At 42.9% G+C, this 19,340-nt stretch overlaps 2 protein-coding genes across 3 annotated transcripts in view; both read right to left on the bottom strand.

Annotated features, from left to right (window-relative positions):
- The window catches only part of LOC123975226 (rho guanine nucleotide exchange factor 10-like protein), a 53,552-nt gene extending 46,382 nt beyond the window's left edge, over positions 1-7,170 (bottom strand). For both annotated transcript variants that reach the window (XM_046056506.1, XM_046056507.1), the window contains exon 1: positions 6,932-7,170. The gene's annotated coding sequence lies outside the window, so the exon portion shown is untranslated. The remainder of the gene's footprint in view (positions 1-6,931) is intronic.
- Positions 7,171-16,245: 9,075 nt separating this feature from the next.
- On the bottom strand, positions 16,246-18,261 carry nppa (natriuretic peptide A). The gene is made up of 3 exons (XM_046056115.1): positions 18,151-18,261; positions 16,969-17,287; positions 16,246-16,250 (listed from the first exon to the last, which is right to left on the bottom strand). Exons 1-3 carry the CDS (start codon positions 18,259-18,261, stop codon positions 16,246-16,248), a joined length of 435 nt encoding a protein of 144 aa, XP_045912071.1.
- Positions 18,262-19,340: the final 1,079 nt, after the last annotated feature.

Genomic DNA, 19,340 nt, shown 5'->3' on the forward strand with positions numbered 1-19,340 from the left:
CCTTCTCTCCATATCTTATTGAACAGTTTTAGCATCATTTCCAAGACTTCTTTTGGTAATTGTCTAAACATAGCATAGCATAGTTGATCTTGTCCTGGAGCTGTATATCCACTTCCATCTAGGACCATTTTTAACTCTCGTAATGAAAAGTCCATGTCAGTTGCCGATTCATCGCTATCTTTTTTCTTAGTTACACCACTATATGTTCTTAAAATATCCTTTTTCCGTTGTTTATGTATTTCATCTAAATGACTCCCACTATGTACACTTGTAAACTTCTTACCTAGTAGCTCAGCTTTCTCCTTATTTGTAATTGCCAGGTGTTCTCCATCTATCAGCACTGGGATTTTAACTGATTTTCTTTTCCCACTCATCTTTTTGATCATTGCCCAAATGTCACCCAATGTAACTTCTCTACCAATGGAGGAGCAGAATTGCCTCCATGCATTCTTCTTGGATGACTTAATTTTTTTCTGTGCCATAGCCCTCTTTCTTTGATAGTCAATCAGATTGTCTTGGCTCAAATGCTTTCTTAATTCTTAATAATTTCTGAATGCATGATTTCTGTCTTTTATAGCATTTTTACATTCATCGTTAAACCATGGAACTATTTTCTTTTTCTCATTCACTGTGCTCTTAAGGATGCAGGTTGTTGCAGCACTAATAATCATAATTAAAGTCTCCACACCATATTTCTCTTCTATCAACACTTTCTGAGATCTCATGGAATGTTTGCATTGATAATTTCTTGCACGGATTATAAAAATTGACTACTTTTTTATTATTATAATATTTCCTCTGGGACTACACATTTCTACTACTACACATTCATACTCATTTGGAACAGTTACCCTTCTATATGCTAAAGTATCCTTAATAAATGTTACACATCCTCCACCTTGTTTTCCAATTCTGTCATGTCTACCCGAATTGTAGCCTGTTTGGACAAAATCCAAGTGTGGTCTGAACCAAGTTTCTTGTATACACATAACATCAGGTCTAACTTCCAGATCAGTTACAACCTTCTTGAACTCTTGTCCATTTGCAATTAAACTTCTGGCATTCCAGTGGAGGATATGAAATGCCATAATGAGGCTAATCGCCTTGAGACACTCCATCATAATTAGTCGGGTTCAACATCTCATGAATCAGTTCAGCTGTAACTTCTGTGATCCCCAGTATCTCTATGGCTGCCTCTACAATTATTTTGATTCTATCACTTTTTTTCTTCTGCTGTATTGCCACATTTACAGTCTTACAGATGAAAGCAACAAAGTTGGTTTTACCCACAACACATTCTTTGACACTTGAAACATCTAAGTGGTGCTGGGATAAACTCTCTTACATCATAGCTCAGATATCCCATTCTTACTCTCTTTTGGCATAACTTGGCTATCAGTTTTCACCACTTTTCTTTGTGTTTGCAGTCTTGTGGCTTTCACCACTTTCCCTCCTTTCACTTCCTGAATTGTCTCCTCCATTGTCATTGCCAAAGGAACATCATAAATAACACCTCTAAGCTTTGCTGCATTCCCGGGGATATGAGTACTGATCCTTTCCCCATTAAGTGTTTCTGCTCTGAGAAACCGATCTCTTTGCAGTTGGTCTGTAGCAAAGACCAGCAGCCTCCTATTACTCAAATATTTGGCAAACTTGATCTTACCCATTTCTTTCTCAATTGCTTTTGTTAGTTTTAGTGGGTGAAAATGCCCCCCTTCTTTTTGGAATGTTATCATCACTTTCCATTCAGTTTGTTCATCCTCCTTTCTCACATTTATCATTTTATTTTTTGGACATGTCGCCCACCTCCACATCACAGGTTGAACTTCCAGAACTATCGCACCTTCCTTCCCTGTTATTATTTACATCCTGCCATGGCATACTATCACTATCTCCATCCGTACTTTTACCCATGATAATTACATTCACGGCACAGTTGTTGCTTAATTCGCCAAATACCAACGCTCGTTCTCAGTAGCACGCTCAAACACAATTCCAACCTTCTCCGTTCACTTCCGCCAACTCCACCTACTCCGACCACATGCTCACTGTGTAATGTTTACCTTTATATTTAAAATCAAATGACTTATGTCTTTATTTTTTTTTTTATCCTGGTCAATTTGGAACTGTTTATATCACTTTGTGTGTGTTGTTTTTTTAATTAAGCGGCCTTTTAATTCTAAAGTTATCAACCAAATGCAGAAGGTAGTTTGTCATAATCCAACAGGTTATAGATTGAAATTAAGTTCTTAACTCCCTTCTGCTACATAGCAGACAATATACATTAATATAGAAGCAATTTTAAAAATAGTAAACAGAAATAAACTATCATCAGTGGAGCAGTCCTGAGGATGAATTAGAGTTTAAGAGTCTGATAGCTTTGGGCGAAAAAGCTGCTCTGCAGTCTGGTGGTGCGGCAGCAGAAACTTCTACATCTCTTCCCAGAAGGCAGCAGGGTGAACAGGCTGTGGCTGGGTGGGTACTGTCCTTTAGTATCCTTTGGGCTCTGCAGGCACCTCACCTCACAGATATCCCTGATGCTCAGGAGATGGGTACCAATGATCTTCTGAGCAGTTTTAATCACCCGCTGCAGAGCCCTCCGGTCCTGGGCCGTGCACGTCCCATGTTAGTGATGTTTCCAGTCAGGATGCTTTCTATTGCTTCTCTGTAAACGTTAACAAGAACTTGGCACATTCTTAAGCTTCCTCAAGAAAAAGTCGTTTCTGAGCTTTCTTCACCAGCGTGGAGATGTGAGACGACCATGTCAGGTTCTCTGTGATGCTGATTCCCAGGAACCTGAAACTGTTCACCTGCTCCACCTCAGCTCCACTGATGTAGACAGGAGTGTGTGTCTTTATCTCCTTCTTCCTGAAATCAACCATCAGCTCCTTAGTTTTGCTGATGTTGAGCAGTAGGTTGTTCTCTGAGAACCACTCTACAAGATTATGAATTTCTTCCCGATATGAAGTCTCAGCCTCGTTTGAAATCCGCCCGATGATGGCGGTGTCGTCCGCACACTTCACAACAGATTTCGCTCCATGTCGGGGGAAGCAGTCGTGGGTGTACAGCGTGAACAGGAGGGGGCTGAGCACACAGCCCTGGGGGGCTCCCGTGTTGAGCACTAGAGTAGAGGAGGTGAGTCCACCAATCCAAACTGACTGGGGTCTGTTTGTGAGGAAGTCCAATATCCAGTTGCAGAGTGTTGTATTTAAACCCAGAGTGCTGAGTTTGCTGGTCAGTTTCATGGGGAGATTGTGTTGAATGCTGAGCTGAAATCCACAAACAGCATTCTGATGTAGGTGTTGTTTTTCTCAAGGTGTGTGAGGGCTGAGTGGAGGGCAGTGGAGATGGCATCCTCTGTGGATCTATTGGTTCTGAAAGCAAACTGGTGAGGGTCCATGCTGGCTGGGATGTTGGTAATGCAATGAAATAATCATTCAAATAATCAAATGAAACGACAATGAAAATAATCGTTAGTTGCATCCCTAGTGTGGAGTTAGAAAGAGGTGAACTCACAGACAGGATAAACAGGATCCTGGCGTAGGTTTCAGGTAGACTCCCCAGGAACCTACGCCAGGATCCTGTTTGTGGATTTCAGCTCTGCTTTCAACTCCATCATCGCTGCTGCAGGACAAGCTCTGTCAGCTGAGCGTGCCTGACTCCACCTGCAGGTGGATCAAAGACTTCCTGACGGACAGGAAGCAGCACGTGAAGCTGGGAAAACATGTCTCTGACTCCAGGACCATCAGCACCGGATCCCCTCAAGGCTGCGTTCTTTCCCCCTTCTCTTCTCCCTGTACACCAACAGCTGCACCTCCAGTCACCAGTCTGTCAAGCTCCTGAAGTTTGCGGACGACACCCCCTGTACGTGTGTTCAGGACCTGTCCACCTCCAGGACTCTGAGGTGAGCAGAAAAGATTGCAGCTGACCCCTCCCATCCCAGACGCAAACTGTTTCAGACTCTCCCCTCTGGCAGGAGGCTGCGGTCCATATGGACCAAAACCTCTTGCCACAAAAACAGTTTCTTCCCGTCTCATCAACAAGGCCTGGGTCCCCCACTGACACTCCCCCCTTGCAAATAACGAAAATATCTCTGCATGTGTAAATTTTACTTCATTTCATATCACGCACAAACCTGGCACATTGCACATATTTGTTGTTAATTGTTAATCATATACATGTGCATTACACAAACCAGAGTAATGCACATGTATATATCTGCGACGTTGTTCTTTCTCTGCAAATAGTTGTATTATTATTCTCTATTCTTTTATAATTCTCATATAACTTGCATTTGTTTATTCCATATTTATATATTTCTACCTTTATTTATGTCAACTGTATGTCTGTCTGCGTGTAGCACCTTATCACCAAAGCAAATTACTCGTATGTGTAAAACAGTACTTGGCAGTAAAGCTCCTTCTGATTCTGATTCTGACCTCTGTAACTGCTGCAGGCTACATTAGCTGCAACTAGCATAACACACCCCAATCTACCACACTACTGTCAGAGGGAGAGGTGCATGGTGGATAATGTAGGCGCCAGGTTTTGACAAGGAAGGAATGTTTGAATAAAAAAGAGAATCTCTCTGTTTCAGCTACAGTGATTTAGATTTCAGTCTGACAGAGCTCCAGGTGTGTGATGATACATCCTCTTTAAAATCATGCATTCGAAACAAACTGTTTCTGTATTTCACAGTCTAAAAACAAGCCTTGCAAGGAAATAAAGTACGATCACTATTCCACATGATGTCTGATGTTCATGCGACCTGAACGCACACCGTGTAAACAGATCACATGATCCAACACAAATAATGTGACGCGTCCAAAACAGTAAACACAGACACGATGACACACAGGTATGATGAAGAGCAGAGGGAAACCGGTGTTTATCCATGTGGACAGCCGGCTGTAGCTGTTTTTCCCAAAGGCAACATGAGATTGTCACATTCCTCTGCAGCAAATCCAGACGTGTCCTCTCCCAGACTGTTACTACATAACAACATCACACGAGAACATGGCGTCTAAACTAGGTAACTGGGAACAACATGATGTTCTCGTGTGTCTAAGGCTTGGACCCGTTCTAACCACCACTAGTCTGACCTTTCGGCAACAGAAGTCATGTTATCAGCTTCTAGAGATGTAAATACTCAAATCAGAGACTCAGAGAAGAATGGTCTCTTGTGCCAAGTTGAAGAAAACTACATGAATAATTCATCAAGCTGTATGGAAGGCAGATACTGTGGGCCTGGCAGCTGAACGGAGCTCTGCTGCCAGCTGTGAGGAGGAAACAGCCTCTGGATTGTCCACACAAAGATCTTCTGACTCCCACTGCCATGACAGCATTCAGTCAAAGCCCAGAGCCAAACATGGAAACAAGACAGAGGCACATTCCTGCATAATGTTTCACTGGTGACGGGTTCTGTTATATGAGAGTTTAGCTCCATTAGCATCAAGGCCTGAGGGAGACACTTTTTCTCTCTGTCAGGCCAGCAAGCAGGGGTTAGCAACTGGACTGGCCTGATGTTTGGTCGCTCAGGATACCCAGAGGATGACTCTTCATATTTCCAGGAGAAGCTACCTCAACAGCTGCTGGATGGGTTTCATGATTTGCTTTCTTTGAGCATTTGTTGTCCCAAGAGGATGAATCATCCTCTATGAATCCTCTAAGCACAAGAGAGCGCTCTGACACGTCGCCTGAACCCTCCCAAACGTGGTCAGCTGGGTTCACAGCTGGTGACCAATCAGGTGTCTCTCAGTAATCCCTCTATGTTGATGCATATAGTCGTGGTTCCCAGAGGATGAATTGTAGCCAGCAGCAGGTTAAAGTTTTCACTTATCTTGTGAAATCTCGACGTCCACTGGAGCATTTTGTAGAGACATTCACAGCCCCAGATGATGTATCTTACTCACTTTGGTGGACACTTAACTTTTCCTCTAGCACCACCATGAGGCTGAACCCTGTGGTTTTATTGAACTATTATTATATAGTAACATTGTTGTGAAATGCAGATTATTCACGTTCCCCACAGGATAAACTGTAATGGCGATGCTCTGATTTCTTATCTAGCGCTACCATCAGGTCATTGTGTTACTGTTGGCGCGCTTGATGGTGACCATGGTGAACATTATCCAGCCTCACAGAGCTGCTGGCACGGCTGCAGAATCCTGTTGATGTGAGAGGGGTTCAGCCGGACCTCTCTGTGGACCGGCCACGTTCAGGCTCTCTGACCCACTGAACTTTCCTCTATTGCCACCGTCAGGACAGCGTTTCTATTTTGGTCATTTTCCTGTTGTGCCGCAGTTAGGCAACATGCTGTACAACATCGTAATGTAACAGGCAGCCTGTAAACAACGGGTTGGCCTTTACTCCTGCATAAGGACACAATTCAAAAAGATTTGTATTAATATATAAACTGTGGATTTTAAAAACCACTGCAGCCTCTGTGGGCTGCTTACAGGGTTTTAGAGTGAAAAAGTACAAAAAGTACTACAAAAGTAGTCCTAAAACCTGCGTTATAAACTTTACCTGAAACCTTTCAGCGCAAAGAACGTTTAGAAACATACCGTTACTGTGAGATACTCTGAACGTTGTCCCTGATTGCTCACCTGCAGTTTCACAACAGCTGCAGCAGCACTGACACACCTACATAAAGCTGCAATCTGTGAAGGGTCACATGAGTTCAAAGCAGGTCCTCTTCAGACATCTGGGTTCTACAATATTATCATCTTATTGTGTACAGATCTCTCTGCAATGACTAGTTTTACTTTCATTATACAAATTATTATGTACAATACTAATGCAGATGTAGGTTGTACAAAGTGTAGGCTGTGTTTTCTTACGTTGGGAACATTATAGGCTACCTAAAAAACACTTTACTGTAGACAGAAGCATGCCAGCATGTAGCCCTCCTGACTAATACTCCACTCACCTGCCGTCTGGAGGTCATCCCCAGGCTTACTGATGAGCTCAGCCCTGGATCCACCCGGCCTCCCGGTGCGTGGCTCTGCGGTGCAGCGGGGCCGGGAGGTGTCCGGTGAGGACTTGGCTCGGCTCTGGTCCTGCTGGTCCAGTCACCGGCTGTTCACGCTCCTACTCTTCCAGGATAATGGCTCTGGCAGAACCCAGGCTTCCCCAAGAATCCCTCCTTTCAGGGTTTTCCTGTTGTGTTTCCCTCCGCCCTCCCCCTCTTCCTCCCTGCGTCCCGCTCTCCCGCTGCAGACAGACAAACGCAACTAACGTAACTAACGCTAATAACGTAAGTGCTGCAGGGAGACCGGCTGCAGTCTGTGGCGGAGATAAAGCTTCACACAGTCTCTGCAGCCTGTGTCTGCTCACATGACCAGCCCCTATCTGTCCATTCAGCAGTAAAAGCTGCAGGGAAACATTAACGGACAGGTTTAAGGTGTATTATGTTTCCGTGTGTTCTGCAGCAGTCTGTCCGGTTAGCTGTGGGTGTAACGTTAAAGAAACATGAGAACCACTTCTGGAAAGTTTACTTATTTATTATTATTAATGTTTCCTTGGTGTGTTGAAACTTCCGAATTGTGTCTTTTGACAGTTAGTTTGTTATAAAAGTCCCAGTCAGTATATATTTAGATTATACTTTCATCTAAAACTAAATCAAGCTTTTTTGTAATGGGGTTTTTGGTGCGGCGGGTTTTCTCTACACGAGAATAAACGTTAGATGTCGCCGTTGAGTCTTGCTGGTTATGGAAGCAGCACAGACAGTGATGGAAGAAGTATTCAGGTTTTACTGAGTACCTGTAAGGATACTCCATTAGGAGAGACCAGGCACGGCTGAAACATCTAGAACTCGCTGAATCTTTGTGTTTGTTGACACAGAGGACCTTTATTTGCCCGCCACAAAGATCAATGTTCCCATCTTCAGTCACAGAATTAATTAATGTCAAATACAAGGGAGTCCATTGTTACAACCTACCCAACTGTACGTCGGAACAATTAAAAAATGTGACCACCCCACAAAATATATGTAGACGTTATGACTTTTAACTCACTTTAAGAATGATTGTAATCCACAATAATGAGCTGGAGCTGATTCTTGAATATCTTTCTTCTTGGACATCATGTGCAGCAGGCTAAACGAAGGACCCCCTTGAAGACTTTCGGGCTGCTGTAGGCCACACGGGGCAGCTGTCTTGATCCTTGTTAACTTCTTGCAGTATCAGCAGCGTTCTTTAGACTAATCCTTACTATGCTTCCCTGCCTCAACTCGTGTGATGCAGATTTTGTTACATGCAGGCACACCCTGTCAGGTTTTCTTACCTGCTGTCTGAAAAGAGAGCAGAGAAATATGTTTAGTGGTCATTACAACCATCCCCTCCCCTCTCAGCCATTGTTTAGCTATATATTTAGCCTCTTGGCCATTCCTGGGTTTGTGCAAAGCAAACAGGGTTCAGGAGATTGAGGAACATAACAATGAGTTGAAGGTGTTGAATTGGACTCCAAAATTCTCAGATCTTAATCCAATCCAGCTTCTGTGGGACATGCTAGACCAACAACTTAAATCCATGGAGGCCCCACCTCGCAACTTCCAGGACTTGGTGCCAGATACCACAGCACACCCAGAGGTGTAATGGAGTCCAGCCCGCAACGGGTCAGGGATGTTTTGGAGGCAAAAGGTGGTCATTATGATGCAGCTGATTGGTGTATAATGACTTGAAATGACATTAGGTTTTATTTTGCAACAACATAAAAAAACCCCACTAGTTTAGATGCCGGTTTACTGTCAGTTCATGCATGTCCTAGTTTCCGCATCTGGGAGTCAAACGTCACCTGGATTTTTCTGGTGTCAGCAGAGAGACTTGAGAGATGGGTGATGTCCTGACGCTCCCTCTGTCCAGTGGTTTCCAGCTGCATTGATAAAAGCTTCGAATTTAAGCCGGAAGTTCTCACTTGTGTCTGACGCAACACCTCAACTTTCCAGAACATCAGTAGAAACTGAGAAGAGCTGACGGGGAAACGGGATGCTTTTATAGTGTCTGAGGACATGACAGACGTTTTTATCAGAAAAAAGCAGCTCCTTGTTGAAGGCATCTGAATTTCTTAATTCAATTCTATGTATTTTTTTTTAATCTTAATCTGTTTTCTGTGTTTTTCTTTAAACTGATTTACTTTTTAAATTTTATTTAATTGTTCAATTTCATTTAATTTAAATGTAATTTCTTATTTTAATGTAATAATATTTTTCATTTTATATTACACGTTTTAAATTTTACAGATGATAAACTTTATTGATGACTAGATGGGTAATAATTATATTAATAATGTAGACCCAAAAGAAGTAATAAATAAAAAATGGCAATAAAATAAATAAATACATAAATCAAAATAATACAAAATAAATATAATATTATTGTTGTATTTATTAAATATGTAAAGTTAATTTAATCTAATTGCACCTTTGCACCTATACTTTGTACACATACTGCACTACTCACAGTACTCAAACTTATTATTTGCAGTATTTATATTTTTGCAGTGTTTAAAAATGTTACCGTACATACAACCGACTGTGTACATGTTGTTTTACTCTGCATACTTACCAAATACATAGATGTTGTTCATACTGTACATACAGCCTCATGTTTGTACTGTTCTTTCTCTGTCCACTTCTCTTCTCTACGTTTTTTATATATTCACATATACTGCATAATATCTGTGTGTTTTAACTCCACTCTGTACTAACTGCATTTAACTCTGTACCCATACTCTGCATCATAACAAAGTTGAATATAATCTAAATGTAATCTAAAAAAGTTTATAATGAAGTAAAACTGATCTCCAGTTATCAGGACAATGAAAGCTCCACCAGAGGGCACTCTGTGATAGAAAGTGTTGCTGCTCTGCAAACAGCCATCAGTGGGAGGTCAAGAAGTCTGTGAGCTGGATGAAGTTTACTCACTAACATGTCACTGCACTTTCCGACAGCTAGCTGCACAGCTGTCCTGATTACCTGGATCAGACTGTCAGCAGGAGCCTTCACACTCTGTGCTGGTTTCATTAGAACAACAGGTGTGAAAACTGCTCTGGGGTCAGTCAGCTGTCTGGTTGACTGCTGCCTTCAGGTTAGCTGCTTCCCTGGAGTCTGAATGGCCGTCCATAATCTCAGCAGACAGGATAGTGTGACCGTCAGTGTCTCATCATAACCCACAGAGACACCTCCGTCCTGCTGCTGTCACATGCATTCAGATAGTCACCAGCATGAATCACCTCACCTCACCTCAACACTCTCTGCTCGAGTGATGGCAAGTTGGAAGCAATAAGAGAAATTAGTTTCCATCCATCCACTTCCTGTGCCCGGTCCTTCCCAACAGGCTTTGGGTGAGAGAGGGGCTTTAATATGACACTGGTTCATATTTGAAAAATTAAAGATGAACTAAAAAGAAGTGGAGTCAAGAAAACAAAGGAGGCTTCATTATCAGCATTTTAGACTTTATTTAGACTGCATATTTATTTTAACACTAACCAACGTCAACACAGAGTTTGATCCAGACTGAAAATATTGATTGGATTATATAAGAATTCTGGATGGATTGTCGGGGAAATATGCCTACATATATTCATATTTCCTAGAAAATGAACCCTAATAACTTTATCTGGCTTTTCATCTTTTATCATTAATGTGAATGCTGTAAAGTCCATCCACTTGCATGACGGAACGTTCAAAATGTCCCCATTTTCACACTTTTTCAAGGTTTTTCAACTGTTATCTACCCATTCATACTTTCAGCTAGAAACTTCATTCAAATATAAAAAGTTTCCACATCTTTCCTTCTTTCTTCGTGTTATTCAACTTTCGAATCCTATTCAAACTCTTCAAGCTATTCAACTGTCTTCAAACTTTGAAACTTTGTTATAATGAAAGTCACATAGAAACACCATTCCAACTTTAAAACGTTCACAAACTTTTGGACTTTCTCCAGTTAATTCAACTTTTTCACATCAGTCATATTTTTTACGCTATCACAAGTCAAGTGTGTTGTCATTTTCAGCCTGTTTTCTGAGTTGATAATGAGTGTCTATGGGACGGAATTTTGGTGAGAGGACCAACTGATACAGTGAGAATTGACCCTTCACTAAGCCATAGCCTTAGTTGGACAAACTGTTGGACCTGTCGGACTTTACTGCACTCCCTGGAGAAATATTGTCTAAAGTTTGGAAAAAACGATCTCAGAAAGAAGCAGAAAGTTTTGCAGTTGCATTGTACATTTGAAGGTTGTATTCAGACTGACAGACAGAAGCTATAGTCTACCAATCACAGAGTAAAACTGAACCATCTTATTACCTAACTATTGAGAAAGAGGACAACGATATTAAGGATCAACACTGCTCCTGTACAGCTGGATAGGTCTCTCTTCACTATAACAATCATTGAAAAGCAGAACAGTAGGGTTATATGACGCTACATTCAGTAGGAAGTTAGCTAGCGTTAGCTAACTAACATTACATTAGGAACAATCCACATGCTACATTTTTCTGGATCTGTTTTAGGTTTTGAAAAGGGAATAAATACTTCCCCTTTCAACCTCTCTGGGTGGTGACTGTAACTATTACTAGTTTCCCAGGAACAGTAATTGTTCACATACATCTACATCTGCATTAGTATTGTATATATCTTGGAAAAATACAGCAAAAGAATGCTAGACAACGACTCCTTTTGTATAGGAGTCAATGAAGCACAGCCATGAAAGTGTCAGACCTCAGAGAGAGAGAGAGACCTATACTGTGCTGTGATTGACCAGCTGTGTATTTGGGGTGTGGCTTAGCGAAGGGTCAATTCACTTCAAAATCTTTTTAGAAATTTGTCTTCAACTCGCTGTATCTCCCACAGCTGGCACAGTCAGCTTGAAAGTGAGAGCAGTCCCAGCCAACTGCCGCATAGACTCCCATACTAAAAGAGTCCTGCGGTTTCAGCAAAGAGGCAGAAAGCTGGACATTTTTACATTGCTGCTGTGGACACATTTTTGACAGTAGACACACAAATTTCACACACCATCTTCATGAGGATCTTGTCTCTCTTACAATATGTTTTCTTTGGCACTGAGAGTTATTGCCTGTTCGGTAGGAACAAGAAAAGCAGAGCTGTGCTTCAGGTTAAAACTCACTGACACCATCTGTCTAAGCCAGAAGTCACACAGCTTTTACTATCACCATGGCAACCTGAGAATGCAGGCTCACCCTGTGTGACTCTACAGTCGACACTGTGGAGTCATTCCACTTCCTAGGCACCGTCCTCAGCTGGGACCTCCAGTGCGAGTTGATACGCTTATGTCACATTCATACCAATTACACCATTTGAACCTTTTCCAAGTCTTCATACTCCTTTCTAAAGATTTCAGGTCATCTCTTCACAACACTTAGGACTTTCTCACATTTCTTCAACTTTTTCATATCTTTCAGCTAAAAACTACATTCATACCTTAAAATGTTCTACATTTACTAGTGCAATTTGAGATTTATTCAACTTTAAAATCTTATTATTTACAACATTTTCCATGTTTCCAAGTTTTCATAGTCATTCAGCTGCTTCATGCACATTAAAACCAGCAATGCAGTTTAGCGTCAGCTTTTCAACGAAACCTTCCACATCTTTCATCCATTCAACAGCCAGCATTCATAACGCAATTTCTTCAGAAATGGCTTTCCTACTTTATCTTGTAGCTTGCTTTATGACCTGCAGAACTGATGACTGATCAGCCGCACTGGCAAAAACCAAGATGGGGAACATGGTCAGACATTATACCTGCTAAACATTTGCATGATCACATTAGCATTTATACTTGTTGTTTGACCTTCCTCTTCCTATTGGGGGCGTCATCTGCACACAAACAACTGGATAAGTACTTACTGATGTCATTTTTAGTGAGAATCAAGCGGGAAGCTTCCGGTCTGAGACGTGAATCCAATGCGGAAGTCCCTTAAACCTGCATTCTATCAAACGGCCAGCATGGAGCAACTCTTCTGGTCCGGTTCCATTAGAAATAATGGTAAAATGAGGCTACTTCTCAGCTGATTTATTACCTCAGTAAACACTTTCCTTGAGTTTATGGTCTCAGTCGCTAGTTTCAAGTCTTCTTTAATACAACATGATGTTCATTTAGTAAATATACCATGGTGACCTGTCAATCAGGCTAGAGTGACTCCTAACCACGGCACTGTGTAAATTTAACCAACGCCGTTGAAAAAGCTTATTAGGAGTTGGCTGTTCACTTTCTCTGTTGAGTGGCCTACATTTACTTCTAAGATATTTGTTCGCTAGACAAAGTTATCAACCCTGTTAAAATGACAGTTAACGTGAATTACAGATGCACTTAGCTAAGCAAGCTAGCTACCTCCACACATGACCGTCTGATTGCCACCTCATTCCGTGTTTGAGGACTAAATCGCGTCCCCTTTTGAATGAATACGGGACGCGGTTTGTCCCATTGTCTTGAAAGGGGCTGTATGTAAGTTTTTGATTTTAATAAATCAAATTGTCATTGCCTTATATTCTTATGACTCAGAAATGAAGCACACGCCTGTTTTCTCCGTTGCTTGCGTCAGCCACTATTCTGCTTTTAATGTGAGGTCCAAAACAACAATAAAGGTGTATGTAAAATAAAGGTTCGGATGATGTCGAGTAAGAACAAACAGAGAAAGTCGCGTTAGCTCGCAGGCTAACGCCGAGCAGTTGCTAATGTTATCCGGTGCAAAGTTATATCGCTTTCCATATTACTTCACCAACTAATGCCACCCATGTTACTATCCTGTGTACCACTGTTGATTTAGCCTGCAAGACAGGATGCAACGGCAAAACGCAAATGTGGAGCGATTTGTTTACCAACGTTAGCCTATAGTGATGCAGCCAGCTAACGCTACAGTAGCTCGGACCTGCCACTGTTTTCTTCGTCCGTTCAGTTTTTGTTTATTGTGGTTTTACCAATACTCAGATACACAGCTTCTCCACCTCTCAGTCGCTGTAACTAACATGACCCATATAACATAAAACACACACAAAACGGCCACAACAATCCAGAGGAAGAGCAATCCACTATCACTAGTTACAGTAAAGTTACTTACTGCGGTCTAACTGTTATAAAGTGTGACACAATCTCGTTATAATATCCATTCCAGCTCACTGACCGTTTCATTATCATCCAATACATGTAGCTGTGCTGACACTGCTGAACCTCCGGTGACAGATTCACAGATAGTAAAGATAGTTACTGAAAAGCAGCAGACGAGCTAACGATGTAGCATGTCGGCTAAATGCAGTAAATGTACCGTGATCATGTAACGAGCATGGATTAGTTCTGCATGCAGCTGATAAAACTATTACTGTAACGTTGCAGTGGGAGTTTACCTGAGTTTCCAGCTCTGTCTGTTCTCCCTGTCTGTCTATAGCCGCTGTCACTCTGCCTTTTTTCAGGAGGATTGTGCCGATATGCGGCTCGCTGCGCTGAATGAAGTAACGTTACAGAGCCGGTGTCGATGTGCCTCTGAGACGGGAATGTTGAAGTAACAGAGCCTGAACATGTGAGTCAAAAGCCACAGCCTGCATGCTGGTGTTTCTGCATTTATTGCATTTCTGTATGTCATTGGTTGTGTTTTGAATTATGCTCGCTCATGACTTCAAGCGAGCACGCGTACGAACACACGCATGGTTACAATCTTAGAATCGCACCGCTAGTGGCTGCTGGAAACTCCATAATGCCCCTTTAATGCAGCATCCCGTGTAAATCATCCCACCCGGATTCTGTAAAGACTTGCCATTTTCTACCCCTGATTGGGTAATAATCGCTGCCATTGTCAGGGGTGGCTGTGGCTCAGAAGGTGGAGCGGGTTGCCGGTTAATCGGAAGGTCGCTGGCTGATCCACCAGTGTATGTTAGCTTCTGTTTGAGCACTTAGGCTCAGTGTGTGAATGGTGAATGCAGATGTAGTGTAAAAGTGCTTTGAGTGGTCGAAAAGACTAGAAAGGCGCTATACAAATACGGAGCATTTACATTGTTGGTTTGATTAATACCGTCAGGTTCAGGGCCAATCGGAGTCTCTCTTGGAGTGCCGAGTTGAAACAAAGGTCGCGGCAACTTGACATACCCCCCGCGTCACATCTGAAATGAAAGCAGATGCAAAAGACGATGAGAGTGGGAGAAATCAAATAGCCTGCTTAATGAGTATCAAGCCAAACTGCACAATTTGTTGGCCAGTGTTCTGTGTGGTGCACGGTGGCCTTTCAGATGTGTGACAGCATGCTGAGGCAGTGGAATCCAACAAAGGTTGAGGTCAAGGGCAACTGGACTTGGTTGAAGATACTAGAAGACATTTCGTCCCTGATCCAAGAGACTTCTTCAGTTCTGACTGAAGTGACATCACGATCACTACGTCCACTTCTTATATGACTATAACTGTGTCCTCCTGTCTGTCCATCCCTGCTCTGTTGCTCTTCCTGAACTTTTTCCCTGTTAAAAGGTTTCTTGGTGGAGTTTTTCTTCATCTGAATCGAAAGTCTAAAGACCCAAAAATGACTGTGTGGATCCAGGTTTACAGGTCTGACAGATTGGGTTTTGGCCCAGCGATGAGGCCTGCTGATTTCATCGTTAACTGCAAAATGTTTTGTATCATAGGGGATTTGGGTGTTTCTGCACAAACACAGGGACTATGGGTCAGATGGGTCAGATGTGACCCATAGATGTAAGTTTTGAGTTCTTTCAGTGGACTTGATACTTGATGGTATGTAACCATATAACATTGATGTTGGAATGACTGTGTTTACATACGAACATCATATGTACTGCAGCGAACGCAAGCTTAATGTCCTTGTCAACATTTCACAGCTGACACAGTGAGGCTTTCAGTAACTTTGCTGCGTGACATCAGGTGGCAGCAGAAAGCAGAACACAGAGGAAGGAAGGATTTGTTGCAGCACAGGTTTCCTTGTGTCCTGGTTTCAGACGAGAGGACTCCTACAGTACACTTAAAAAAACACAGAGTTCTTCATATGAAAAAAAAGTTTATTTAACCTTTGTTAGAAATCCACATGCAGTTATGTAGTTAACTCATTTCCTTTTGGGTGGTAAGGTTACACAGTGAATAACAAACAGCCTGTTTATCACTTCAAACAGAGAAATACATACAAGAGATCCACACCGTTCTACTAATGCAAAATCCTACACATCCACTCTTTGGGTCTTCAGTTGGAGGCAAAACTATAATCCAACATGTGTCCCAGGAACCTGTCAGACTACCCTGAGGGGGAAGTAACACAAAGACAAAAAAAGGATTTGTTATAAATAACTGGATTGTGTTTATGCATATTTATTTCATGTCAGCTGCCTGCAGAGTTCTTTACAGCCACAATAAGAGACAAACAGAACACTGAGGCCTGGTCCAGGAAGGGCTACGGGACAGGGCCAGTAAAGTTCCACGTGATGGGAAGTACTAATAGCTTTCTTTTCTAGATCAACCTCATCTGTGTGTCCAGTACAAAGGTTGTGGCTAGCCTAGATTAGCATAAAGACTGGAAGCAGGGGGAAACTGCTGGAATGATCTGATGAACTAATTTCTGTTTAATCTGGACACAGACAGAAATAATTTAACAGCTCCTTACTGAACTCACAGTCATGAGTTTGATATCCATCTTTCACAGAAACTCTTAAGTGTATTTCCCAAAGTGTGGAACCTTTTGAATTGAAAGGGTTTATCACTTGAGGAGCGTGAACATGCTCAGCTAATCAGATATCTTGTGTTGCACTAGAGGATTTTTACTTTTCATAGAGCTGGGGATGAAGAAGTCCCCGGTCATCCCCAGACTTCTGGGACTGCATGTATAATTAATATTCATGTTGTCTCTACTAACCTCTGAAGTTTTTATAGTAACTAATTAATATCCACATTTTCTATGACGTCCTAACCAGCACACACTTTGCACTGGACTTCCTTCTGCCATGCTCAGCTGCAGACTCACCTCTTCCATTGTTGCATCCCAGACCGCTGGCGTTTCCTATTCGGTCCATCCTGGCTCCAAAGCAGCCTGAGGCCCGTTTCCTGGCCGTCAGCAGCAGGTCCTGCAGCCGGCTCCTCTGACTCACGGCCCTGCTGTGGCCCTCAGCTGGCGATTGAGATCTTTCTGATAGCAAAGGCTCTTGGTCCCCCTCCTGGTCCAGGCTCCATCCTGGGCTGTCCTGGCTGCGCTTAGGCTCTTGGTTTGTCCCTTCATAATCAGCTTCAGAGTCCTCATCCTGGGCTGCTTCAGCCAGAGTCTCCTCAAAGCGTTCCAGTAAAGTCTGGTTAGCAGAGATGAAGACAGGTTGAAACAGCAGTAACACTCTGTCAGTGTGTTTCAGACACATACCAAGCTGACTGAAAACCAGAAGCCTTGCAGTGAAACTACGGGCAGCCCAGAACTTGGGAGGTGGTGTTTGTTAAAGACTTCTCTAGAACAGGAATGTTTAAAAATACCTCTGGTATTAAAGTGGAACATTTTAAACTAGACGTGGACCACGTCTAGGTCCAAAATATGGACCTTGGGGTTCCCTGATCCAAGAGAGCTGAATATGGCTTTAACTAGTGCATCTGACCCAGGCTTGGACCACAAGGATCGCTGAATCTGCACCAGACTGAGTTCTAACTCTTAGTTTAAGGAATGTTCTCTGCTGAGTTCCTGCTGACTGGAGGTGATAAAGGCTGTTTGGTACTTCTTGTTACTATGGGCTGGCTCAGTAAGCTTCACAGGAAGTGCATATTGGACTAACAGCATCTGAAAGCTCCTTGTCATGAATGCCTGTCTGAAAGTGTGCAGCGTTATTTCTATAAGCTGATGGAAACTGTTTGGCTGTGCTGAGTTTATTCATGTTCAAAGAGTCTCTGAGATACAGAGTGCACTTCTTCTCCCCACAAACTCTAGCACTCAGGTGATACGCTTCACTCATTCGGGGAATGAATTGTGAATTTATGGACTGATTCTCTGAGAAATATCAACCAGATATCAGTTTTGCCGCTGAAGGAAAGTTTTGCATTTTGCACAGCTGCTGTACAACATGTTCTCATCTCTGACCTTTAAATACACAACGTTGTTCACTAACTGTGAATGTACCTGACCCTCAAACAGTGCAGGTGTGACGACTGAAGGGCCGTTGTGATCTCTTACCTTGAGCTGAACGAGATCGCTGGTGGAAGACGGCCTCCCCAGTATGTGGCTGCTCACCAGCGTGAGCTGACCCAGCAGGGCCAGCAGGCCCCACAGGACACCCGTCCTCATGTTATCCTTCTGCTGCTACTACTGATGCCACAGCCTGCACTGCACGATTTTATATATGTGCCAACACACACACACACACACACACACACACACACACAAACACCATGCAACAGACAGTCAGTGTCAGTGGCTCATCATTTTGTAGATCTCCTCAAGTGCATTCTGACACCTCTGCGTGATAAAGCAGCCGGTCAGATGTCCAAGTAAGTGGCACTTGGTGGTAGGTTGTGTGTGTGTGTGTGTGTGTGTGTGTGTGCGTGTGTGTGTGTGTGTGTGTGTGTGTCTGTGTATCATCATGCTTACAGCCAGCAGTGGCATGAGCTCAGGAGCCATGTTGGAGCTCTGAGCTCAGACCTGGAGTGTATTGACAGGAATGCAGCATTCACACTGTATGCGCTCCTGAGCCTGAAGATACCATAGTAGGTTAAAACTGTTGCTGTGGGGAACGTCTGTAGCTGCAGGGAGGCTGCAAGCTTTAGATTAGGACCTCTGTTCAGACATGTAAAAACAAAAAGACAGTTTGAGCGTCTGCTGAGGAAGATGGTGTGATAAACTCAAAAGCTCCAGAACCACTAGATGTCTCTGCCTATAGTTGGACCCTGTACAAAGGATCTATCCACGGCTGTTCATTTTAGTATCTTTGTAGTAGCTGAGTTTACAGGGCCCTCATGTGAGGAGGGCCCCGTAAACTCAACTACTACACCCCCAGTTACACTGAGGGGCCTTAATCAATCATTATAGATAGTGTTGTTTACACAACACGTAAACAGCAGGAGATGTCTGTGGTTTGTACAGCTGCCTGTGTGGATGAAGCACCAGACAGGAAACCGGAAACTCAGAGCTTTAAAAACCTGGTGGATCCTGTAGAGTCAGTGTGGATGATGAAGGCATATCTGCTCCATGAGACAGGCGAGTGACGTTGATGTTACCATAGACTGATGCTGACAGTGGCCTAACCTGAAGTCTGTTACCTTGAATAGGCGAGGGACTCCTCTTGTACACTGCTCACAGCTTGGCGTTGGTCTCAGTTGATTTAGGTCAGTGGTTATGAAACGGGGGGGGGGGGGGGCATAGTGCCT

This window comes from Micropterus dolomieu, linkage group LG08 (assembly GCF_021292245.1).
Source record: "Micropterus dolomieu isolate WLL.071019.BEF.003 ecotype Adirondacks linkage group LG08, ASM2129224v1, whole genome shotgun sequence".
In the NCBI taxonomy this organism is placed as follows: domain Eukaryota; kingdom Metazoa; phylum Chordata; class Actinopteri; order Centrarchiformes; family Centrarchidae; genus Micropterus; species Micropterus dolomieu.

Bases quoted from the DNA above. Each gene is read 5' to 3' on its own strand.
- nppa (XM_046056115.1), bottom strand. From the start codon at position 18,261: ATGAGGACGGGTGTCCTGTGGGGCCTGCTGGCCCTGCTGGGTCAGCTC. The intron at 17,288-18,150 runs GTAAGAGATCAC...TCTGCTAACCAG, and splicing joins GCGATCTCGTTCAGCTCAAG to ACTTTACTGGAACGCTTTGA.